Source organism: Eptatretus burgeri, chromosome 8, assembly GCF_056783735.1.
Source record: "Eptatretus burgeri isolate ZD-2024b chromosome 8, Ebu_testis_v1, whole genome shotgun sequence".
Taxonomy (NCBI): Eukaryota; Metazoa; Chordata; class Myxini; order Myxiniformes; family Myxinidae; genus Eptatretus; species Eptatretus burgeri.
In genome coordinates, this window is record NC_140968.1 from 65,454,635 (window position 1) to 65,465,299 (window position 10,665).

Genomic DNA, 10,665 nt, shown 5'->3' on the forward strand with positions numbered 1-10,665 from the left:
ATTCTCGGTACAGACCATGGCGGACGAAGACGAACTGGTACAGGTGGGGTCTGAATTAATGTTAGAAGAATCTGTAGCTCAGGACAACACGGGGCAGGAAGACCTTTCCCTGCGACCAGACCCAGAGGTAGCATTGGGGGCGACAGCGGCGCTGCATGAGCACCCCCTTCATCAAATTTCCCCCACGGAGGACCGAACGATCCCGAACGGATCCGCACCCGATCGTGGCGGATCGGCTCCGCCAGAGCCATGGGACATGAGCCGGATTATGGAGGGAATGAAACAATTAATGGAAAACATGGGAATCAATTTGCAAAACCAAACGAATGCGAATATGCAAGAAATGAAAGGAGATTTGCAAAACATGGAAATAGACCTGCGAAACCAACAGAGAAGTGAGATGCAAACGGTGAAGGTGGGTCAGGAGGACATGAAGGCGGAGCTGGGAAAGGTGAAGGGTCAAATGCAGACCATGAATCGGAAAATGGCGGATGAGACCAGTACACTACGTGGGGGAATGAGCGAGTCGAGGGGGAGTGTGGAGGCTGTTCGGACCGCGATGACGACGGGCAAGGGCGAGGTGACGACGACGAGTGACGCCACGATAATTAAGGGAGAAACCTGCAAACTCGGACAGGGGATGACTGAAATAATAAAAGAGACAAATGAGTGTTTTAGCACAACAAAGGAGGAACTAACGGAGACACGAAGGGAGATAGAACAGGTAAAGGATGAATTACATGGAATTAAAGAGGAGCACACACATAGAACCAGTCGGGGACATTGGGGCTGAGCTTGAGGAATGTATTGGGATTCAATGCGAAGGTCGGATTAACCTCCCACAGGAACAAGGGAAGACGGTATGCTCCCTCGAGGCAGGCCATGACGAGGTGAGTCCGGTAAGACCGTACGAGGTGGAGCCGTTGCATGATGCGAGAGGGTACATGCCAGGTTTGGGGGGGTGGCAGAAGCCCCGGGATCTCTTGTGTTAACCCTAGCACCCAGTATGATTGTCCCAGAGTGTGTGTGGGAACGTGCGAGTGGTGCAAACAACATGGAATGTATGAGTGCATGTGAGAAAATGGGACACGGACCGACCCAGACGTGGGTCGTGTAACGGACGCAGTTATTTCGGAAACCGCGCCGGCTCCGTGGGACGCTGTGTCCGAGATCCGTCCCGTATTTTACAAACGGCCCAACCGTGGATGTTCGCGTGATCGAGAGCCGGCGTTAAAACGTTCCGCGCTTGGTACAAGACACCAGCGCGGACGGCTTAAATGGAGGCGAATTGGGTCGAGTGAATTCGGAAAGCACATGTCGCCATGCGAGCACGTGTGTGGGACTCGATGTGCTGCTCGCCACGAGTGCTGTTCGCGGGACGTGCGGAGCGGGTCCCCGGCCCCCGGGACGACACGGCCGGGCCCGTCTGCATGACAACAGAGCGGTCCGTGTGCGAGTGACGTCATCCGCAGGGATCGCACGGCACGAAGACCGGGTGAGTAACGCACGTTGGCTCGCATGGGGAATACCTCGAAAGCGAGCGGTTAATGCAGTTAATGGGGCGACGTTATGGCTTCCCGTATCGGCCAAACGAAGGGGACGAGCGTGTTGTAAAGGCCCTGTCACACCTTGACGATTTAGCCAGCGTATGCCGACGTATGAAAAAATTCTCTAAAACGTTGGCACACGTCGAATACGGCATGGGTAAGGTTTGTATACGTTGAGAGCATGCTGGCATACGTCGTAGTACGCTGGCATATGTCGTAGTACGCCGAGCTGTTAGACAAATTTTCCATGCTTGAAATTTTTTGACGTATGCCAGCGTATGACTCACACGTTCCGCATACGCTGGCCATAATTGTAGGCACGTTACACGATCGTTGACACACGTTACTTGTAAGTTACTCATAAGTCGAAACACTTCAAGGTAATGGTTAGCGTCAGTGTTCCAGATTCCCTGGTTTATTTTTTGGTTTTTTTTTTCTTCTTCTTCGGTATGACGGTGATGTTGACACTTTGATTTCTGGTGCGGTTATGATTTAAATCGTTGAGCGGCAGCCTATTAATTATATTATATTATAAGCACACTAGAAATCGAAGTGTCAACATCACCTTCATACCGAAGAAAAAACACCCCAAAAAAAACCAGGGAGTCTGGAACACTGGCGCAAACCATTACCTCAACATGTTTCGACTTATGAGTAACTTACATGTAACGTGTGTCGACGTGTGTCAACGATCACATAACGTGCCTACAACTTATGGCCAGCATATGCGGAACGTGTGTCATTCGCTGGCATACGTCGAAAAATTTTCAACATGCTGAAAATTTGTCGACGTACTCAGCGTACTACGACGTATGCCAGCGTGCTTCAGCGTGCTCTTAACGTATACAAAACTTACCCATAACGTATTCGACGTGTGCCAGCGTATTGGGCAAATTTTTCATACGTCGGCATACGCTGGCTAAAACGTCAAGGTGTGACAGCGGCTTGACACTTCGATGTCTAGTGCAGTTATTATTTCAATCGTCGAGCCTTGACACTTCGATGTCTAGTGCGGTTATGATTTGAATCGTCGAGCCGCAGCCTATTAATAGCCTACACCACATGATCGTCGGCGATACGCTGCCGCGCGCTATGCATAAGCTAGACTATCGTTGGGCATAGGTTGTGAACGCCGACAACACGCTCAGCATTCGTTGATATAAGTTATCTATTTTATCAAAACGTTCTGTGTACGTTACTAATACGTTATGCATACGTCCAACTCGTTATGAATACGTCCAAAACTGGAAAAAAAACATCAATAGTTCAGCGTACACCAGCGTTTTACGTACATTTTGATACCTTGCCATACACTGGTTAAAACGTCAAGGTGTGACAGGGCCCTTAGCCACCGCCTTGGAGATGCAAGGCTCGTCGAGCCTTGCTGCAAGTACACGAGGCCAGCCAGGATGTAGCGAACATCCTCGGCGTGGGCAAAGGAGAATTAGTTAGGGGAAGGGTTTAGCGTTAGATAGACCGGCCTCATAGGGCATTATGAGTAGTCCTCCATGGGGCCCGGTGGCACGAGTTAGGAGAATTTTAGTTTAGAATTTAGAATGGATTGGAGACATGGACAGACATGGAACGTGTAGTGGGAACATAGATTAGCTACGTAGAGTTAAATGGAACATGCATTAAGTAAGGGATGACGGGGAGCACAAATTAGTTCGGGGGACGTGGTTGTTAGAGTGTGTTGTGAAAAAAAAATAAAGAGAAGAAAGAAACATGAGTGAACGTGGGTCAGCGGGCCCGACTGTGTGAATGGAGTGAATGTGGAATGCATGGTGCGAACGAATGATTGGGGGGAGGAGTGAATCCCACCCAAGGGAACCCGGGGTTAGTGTAATGTCAGTTAAATTAACTAAAACGGATGTCGGTTTGTTGGTGTCGAACAAAGGCACAAAACCTTTTTGAAGGGTACAGGAGGTGTATTGACCGGCTGGGAGCGTGGCTGTTGAAATATGCATACTGAGTAGAGAGCACCCCGGGCACCGAAGTAGTAGGCCATGGGTCCAAGGGACCGAGTTAGTGTAATGGGCACGGGTAGCCCACGGAAACGGGACCGGAGCACCAAAATGCCACGTGGGCATCGACGGGGAAGATGCCAGGAAGGGCATCCCCCACGTTCATAAGGAGTTGGTAGGCTCGGAGACAGCCTCAGCGACCCGGGGGTGCCATAGTTCGAGTTAGGCAGATGGGTATCCCTGCCAATGGAGCCACGCTGCCCAGCCACGTAATTGTGCAAGAGCACGAGAGAAAATTTGCAGGCCAGGCCCAAAATTAATAACGAACACCAACATAGTCGATGGGAATCGAGGTTACTAGAACCAATAGTTTAAAGAGACAGGCATGTTGAAAAGCCCTGGGGATAGATTAAAGTTTATTAAATGCTAGGATAGAGAGGAAACGTGTACCCCTTCGCACCATCCATCCCTTCTCTGTTTGTAGGCCGCTGTACTCACCTTGAAATGCTGAAATCTGGGGGAGCTTTCTGAGGCTGCATTGGGCCTCGAGACAGATTCACTAGTCTCTTCCTCAATCCCCAAAAAAGGAATCTTAGGGTTTGGGAGTAGATAGTTTGGACAGGTTAGCTGAACAAGGACAATAAAGGGGTTAGGGACACACGTGATTATAAAATATAATAAAATAAAATAAAATATTAATAAAAAAATTTTAAGTCTAAATTTCGATGTTTTTTTTTGTTACAAGCTAATGGGGGTGGGTATGGACAAGGACAGGGATAGGCGATAGATTGGGGGGAGACCGTAGGGTAGGTCCGAGCCCGTCTTCGGACCGGCCAACGCCACCGCACTCCCTCCACAACCTCACGAGACCACGCCGAGGCCGGCCAGCTTCATGTGCCGACCTGTTGCACCTTACTTGGTCTGCATTTGCCATGCCATTCTTTTCCTGCCTTTTCCTTGACTCCGTTTGCCATACCTGCCATGCCTTTGTTTGCATTACCCATGTCACAACCTTTTACCATGTGCTCCAGGACCATCTCTGAAAGTGTTTGCAAGGACTGCCCTTCAGGCAGCCGCATTATCGGGGACTGCATTTGTGCAGCCCGTACATCCATCTCCTTGTTGCATAAAGGCCAGTTCAAATGGCCTGTGAAACGGCGTGTGGTCTGCCGTGTTAGGATGAGTTGCCTACAGCAGCCGAAATGAAATAAAATAAAAATAATAATAATTCAGTGACGAACAAGGAACCATGGAAGGCCCTGAAGATGCCCGATTGTCGATTGCCTGCTGTGCACTCAACCCAAATGTTGCCTTTGTTGTGTTTTCTCTCCTAAAACCACAGGTCCTGAGCCATGGGTAGTGTAAATTTTAGAAAAGTACATAGTCCCCACCCACCTGTTGTTTGTTTTGCGCCGGCAATGTAGTTAAGTTGTCTGAATTAGTCAGTTAGTTTAGTTACGCAATGCACTAGGTTATTTATTTTTAGGACATGTATCCAAATGTCGCACTCAGGGATCCGTAGGTAAAACATACGAGGGGAAACCTACACCTGCATGCCACACGAATGTTAAACGACTCGGGTCGAGTCAGGCAAAAGGAGGGGGGGTAGCGTTACGGTTCTGGGAACCGTATGCATTCAAACATACAGGTGCCCGGAAGTTAGTTATGCCATTAAGTGTATGTGTAGAGAGAACCGTTCCTTGTGTGTAGTGGGAAATCGAAGGGGTGCGTTGCAATGTTTTTTTAGTTAGGGTAATAAATCTTTATTTCCCCTCTTATTTGAACCACAGTACCTTTTTCTCGCTTTCCGAGGCAAAATCTTTGTGAGGTACCTTTTTGGCGAGTACAGTCACGCGTGAGGGGGCAGGCTCCGGGCATGGCCGAAACCCTGCCCAGAAGGGGCGGACCCATGGAGGCCCTGTCCAATCAGGGCGGACAGTGACGTCAGTTTTGACGAAGGCCCCGCCCTGCTGAGGGAGGTCGATGGACTACGAAGGGACCCTCTCAGACGCACGTTCGTTGGAGTTCAGTAAAAAGGCTCAGTTCAGTTCTGCATTTGCTGGAGCATTCGTTGGAGTTTTGCTGGAGTCTTGAGTTCGGTGTACGAGGAGGATTGACAGACTGAGAGCTTTTTCACGAGTCTGTGGGTGGTGGTGCATGGCCGTTCTTCGTTGGTGGAGCGATCCGTCTGGTCGATTCCGATAACGATCGAGGACACCCGACCTCAACCGGGTCTCTCGCTGGGTCCTGTCCATGACCCTAATCCCCGCCCTGGGACTCCACTCTGCTCCACTCGGGTTCCTCCACAGACATGAGCCCCACGCGTGTGACTGTGGGCCGAGCTGCACGACCATTGGCAGGTGCCACACCACGGAGCACCCCTTCCCTCCAACATGCAGGTACCCAGCTGAGCTGCGACCCCAGCTCGTCTCTCTCCCTGGCTGCGAGGTTCCTTGGAATTCACCTGGGTTTTATATTCGTCTGTGTGTGTGGCGCCGTCTGCTAAGTACAACTGCATAAGTGTTTTTGATCATTTAAATCTCCTGTATATCCGCGGTAAGCTTGCTCTGTGTCCTACCATAAAGGGTCCTTAGATCAGTTATGACGATAAGTAATTGTGTAGTTAGATTTCCCCACCTTTGTTTAGAGGGAATTTCCGTGTTCGCAGGGCTGTGATCCTTTGAGTTAGCTGTTTTTCTTTTGCTATCGTTATTTTGGACCGTCCGAAAACGTCGAAGGCCCTGTGGAAGACCTGCAGCAATGCGCGAGTTTTCCCGCCGTTTTGCGCCGCCAACACTGGCACGAGAAGCGGCGAAGAGCTCGCTCGCGATTGGTGGACACGGGGCGTGAGGCGGTCGGGAGGGGGAACGCCCCTTTTCGTGGAGCTTCTCGAAAGAGCTCGAAGGGACGTGGAGCCGAAAAGGGGGTGGAGCGAAGGGGCGGAGCCCCGCGCTATATAAGGCGGATCGCACGTGGGGCTCGCTCTCTCTTCTTCGTGCTGGTTTGCTCTGCTTCCTCTTCGTCGAGGCTCTCTGCTTCTTCTTCGTCGACGTCATCCGCTCTCTTCTGGTGGTCGAGGTCGAACTCGGACTCGCTCTCGTTGTTCGCGCTTCCTCTTCTCTTGCTGGTCGTCGGAGGTTCGCGCTTCCTCGTCTCTTGGTGGTCGAGGTCGAACTCGGGTTCTCTCTCTGGATCGTCGAGGTCGTCTTCTCCCTCTGGGTGCCAAGTCGTGAGGGTTGCGAGCGGTGGTCCAGGGTCGAGGTGCGCACGATAGGAGAGTGCCGGAGAGGGCTCGCCGACCGTCGCACCTCGAGGGTGCAGGAAACCTGCTACGGTCTCGCGGGACCGTTTCGGTCTCCCAGGTCCCGTGTCATAAAGACCCAAGTGGTCCAGCCTGACCCCCTTGTCTGTGAGGGGGTCTTTTCTTGTGTTTCTTTTGGGTTTTTGAATGAATGTTGTCGTGGCGCCATCCTGTCAAGTAAAACAGCTTAAGTGACTGTAGATTTATTAATTATATTCGGTCGTAGTGCTTTCCCTTGCTTTTGTTTGCCTGCTGTTGTTTCTATTTGCCTGTATATGTGCTTGCCTGTTGTTCCTATTTGCCTGCTTACGTGTTGTATAATAAATGTCCTTGTGTGAAATGTATCCCGTTCGTCGTCTTTTTCCCATTTGAAAGTTCCATCTTGCATCACGGAAGGAATTGGTAGAAGGGTGTAAGCACGCGGGAAATAATCACGTCCGTCGGGGTCGGCGAAAACACCGCTCGGTTATCACTGAAGCACGGAACGGACCGCATAAGCGGTTCGTGTCCTAGGCCGGCCAGCGGCGAGGTACGATCGCCCGGTTAACTATCCGCGCAGGTACTTAGGTAGGTCGAGTTTGGCGAACAACCCTATCCTGCGCAGGTGGCCGATTGGCACAATTGTGGTGGGGTCGAAAGACCCACCCGTCACTAGCTCCTGGCGGTAGTTCCAAGGAGGGTCATGACTGAATTGTCCGTTCCGGTAGGCGACGCGGTCGCGATTTGAGTTACGTGGCCGATCACACGCCGGGCGAGCCGAAATTCGTAACAATATGTTCGAAGCTGCTTTAGGTAAATTGATTACGGTTGGGCCTATGTTGACAGTTTGGTCAATATTGACCTCAAAAATAATTGGCTCGTTGAATTCAGTGACCTGAAATATAAATCCTCGTCAAATGTCTAGTCAATCGAATGAAAATTTAAGATTTTAGAAATACCTCCTTAGTTGATTACCTTGGGCCTATGTTGACCGTTGGGTCGATGTTAACCTCAAAAATATTTGGCTAGTTGAATTCAGTGACCTGAAATATAAATCCTCTTAAAAGTTCAAGTCAATCGGATGAAAATTGAGGATTTTAGAAATCTCACTGAAGTTGTCGACCTTGAGACTATGTTTACCTTTTGACCTTTTGACCTCAAAATCAATTGGCTTTTCCTGATGACAAACTCCACCATTTGGTGAAATTTCGTGAAGATCGGTTCAAAATTGTGACCTGTAGGCGATAAACAGACAGACAAACAGACAGAATAACAAAATCGAAGAACTAACATACTGTAGTTGAAAAATATTTGATTTTGCAAGTGACAAACAAACAGGGGTCCATCCACATTCAGAGGCAGAGGTAATTTGTAATCGAATATTAAATTTCCACAAAGATAAATCCAAATGTCTTTCAGAGTTGTCGAAAGTTTGTTTCAAAACCATAGAAAGTTCACTTCATTCTCTGCACCATGGGATGTTGTTCATGTCCCTGATGGTTGACAATTTGAAAGCCACTGAAGGGAATACATATCTTTACAATAATGCTCTCCAGTGACATTTCTTGCAGGTATTATATTATAAACCCTGTTCCACTCTCTATATAAACGCTTAAATTGTAAGCAGTGTGATATTATAGAACACCATACAAGGTAAGCAAAATATCCTATATTCGAGATAGTTTACCTGCACCACCTAGGTGGATGGACGTTATGTTTTCACCCCTGTATGTCTGCTTGTCTGTCCGTGGAAGAATATTTCATAATGTTATGGATGGATTCGGACGAAATTCGGAGAACAGGTTGTGTGTGTGTGTGTGTGTGTGTGTGTGTGACAAGGACGAATTGATTAGATTTTGGAGAATATCCGGATCCTGATCTAGATGCCATAATTTTAAAATTGATTCTTCACCATTGAGGGATGAGGCCAAACACGATATGTAGCGTGACATCTCAAAACGTGGAGACAGATTCGGACGAAATTTGGTGGATGAGTTGGTTCGGTGATAAGGACGACCTGATTCGATTTTGGTTCAGGTCGGGATGCAGATCTGGTCCATCAGTGGGATACAAAACGTAAACTTTTCAGCCTGGTGGAGATATGTGGTCTACTGAGTGTGGTTAGAGTTCATTATATATGTTGATTGGTGTAATTGGTCCTTTTATCACTCGGAACAGGATTGATGGAGGACAAAATGTTTGAAGGAAACCAATCACTGCCACCCAATGTGTTCTTCCTCGCCTCTATCTTACATGAGCCAGCAAGCATCAGGCCATGGGCTTTTGGTGGTTTATTTCTCATCTACGTCATCACGATCGCACTTAACCTCATTCTCATCATGATCATCCTCTGTGAAAAACAGCTTCACAAACCTGTCTACATCTTCCTCGCTCATTTATTGATGATGAATATTGTTGGTTCCACAACAGTGTTGCCTCGACTGATGTACAGCATACGTGAAAATACCATGATTACAAAACATGCCTGTTATATTCAAGTCTTCTTTGTTGCATTTTATATGGGGATGCAATCTTACATACTGAGCATAATGGCAATAGACCGCTACGTGGCAGTCTGTCACCCTCTTCGGTCCAATGTCCTGCTCACCAACAGCAGAGCTCACAAAGCAATTATGCTCACCTTTTGCTGGTCTTCTCTACTCGCTAGTATTTACCTTTTGATGTTGTTTGGACGAACGATTTGCAAATATCCAGAGATTCAAAAGGTAAGTTGTGTTCACATGGCTGTGGCTAAACTTTCATGTGAAGATGTCACCATAAACAGTTTATATGGGATTGTACATACTTGTCTGACAAATGTCACTGTCATCGCCGTGGCCATTGTCACGTACACCCTCATCTTGTATGAATGCTTGCATTCTGGATCACGATCAGAGAGGAGCTGGAAAGCCCTGCACACATGTATCACTCACTGCTTGGTACTTTCACTCTTTCTTTTCTCCATGGTTTTTGCTGTGACTTCCTTGCGTATGTCATCTACAAACTTCTTTCCACAATATTTACAACACGGGAGTGATTCCTTGTTCTATTTGGTTCAGCCTCTCGTAAATCCAATTATCTATGGATTGCGAACTGCAGAGATCCGCCGCAGCCTCACTCGATTCACAAATTTTCGAATGTTTTCAAATAAAAATCATCTTGGTCGTCCACAAACTTCTCACAATATCTCCAACATCTAAGTAATTCCTCGTTATATTTGTTTCAGCCTCTCGTCAAACCAATTATCTATGGAGTGCGATCTGAAGAGATCCGCCGCTGCCTCGCGCAGTTCACAAATCCATCCATCCATTGGGACCATACTCTGTGCAGTGTTGGTGCTGCTTAAGTAGTCTCCTTGGCTATTGGGCACAATCACAATCGCCACTCCGACACAGGATTCACAAATGTTCGAAGATTTTCAAATAAAAATCTTCTCTTGGCATCATCATCCTGATTCACAATCATCTGTTTCAAAGAAACTCAATTGTGTATCTATTGAATGAAAATCTGTATGTTCATTGCTTTCAAAATACAAACCATGCTGAATGCAACACTATTTGTTTCTTTACATGTTTCTCATTTATACCTTCTAAAGATTTAGTTTAAAAACTTGAGATAACAAAGTGTATTTAATTTTTTTAACCAAAAAACAAAGTAAGACTTTTAAAGTTTTCTGTTTTTTGGTTTGTGGTTGATTCTTTGTGATATTTTAAAATACATACAACCACTTTCGTGTCCCCGAAAAAAATGAATTTCTTCTCTTCCTGCTCATCATGTTCAAAATATTTTTTACGAGTTGTGAATTTGTACAAAGTAACCAAATGATCCTCAGAATATCTACATAAATTATTTTATGATTCCAAGTAGATACGTT

At 47.4% G+C, this 10,665-nt stretch overlaps 1 protein-coding gene across 1 annotated transcript; it reads left to right on the forward strand.

Annotated features, from left to right (window-relative positions):
• The first annotated feature begins 8,730 nt into the window (after positions 1 to 8,730).
• On the forward strand, positions 8,731 to 10,342 carry LOC147021917 (olfactory receptor 52Z1P-like). The gene has a single exon (XM_085890412.1). The coding sequence runs from the start codon at positions 8,975 to 8,977 to the stop codon at positions 9,989 to 9,991; it is 1,017 nt and encodes a 338-aa protein (XP_085746538.1). The 5' UTR covers positions 8,731 to 8,974; the 3' UTR covers positions 9,992 to 10,342.
• The last annotated feature ends 323 nt before the right edge of the window (positions 10,343 to 10,665 follow it).

Excerpts from the sequence above, each read along its gene's own strand:
- LOC147021917 (XM_085890412.1), top strand. The coding sequence starts at position 8,975 with ATGGAGGACAAAATGTTTGAAGGAAACCAATCACTGCCACCCAATGTG.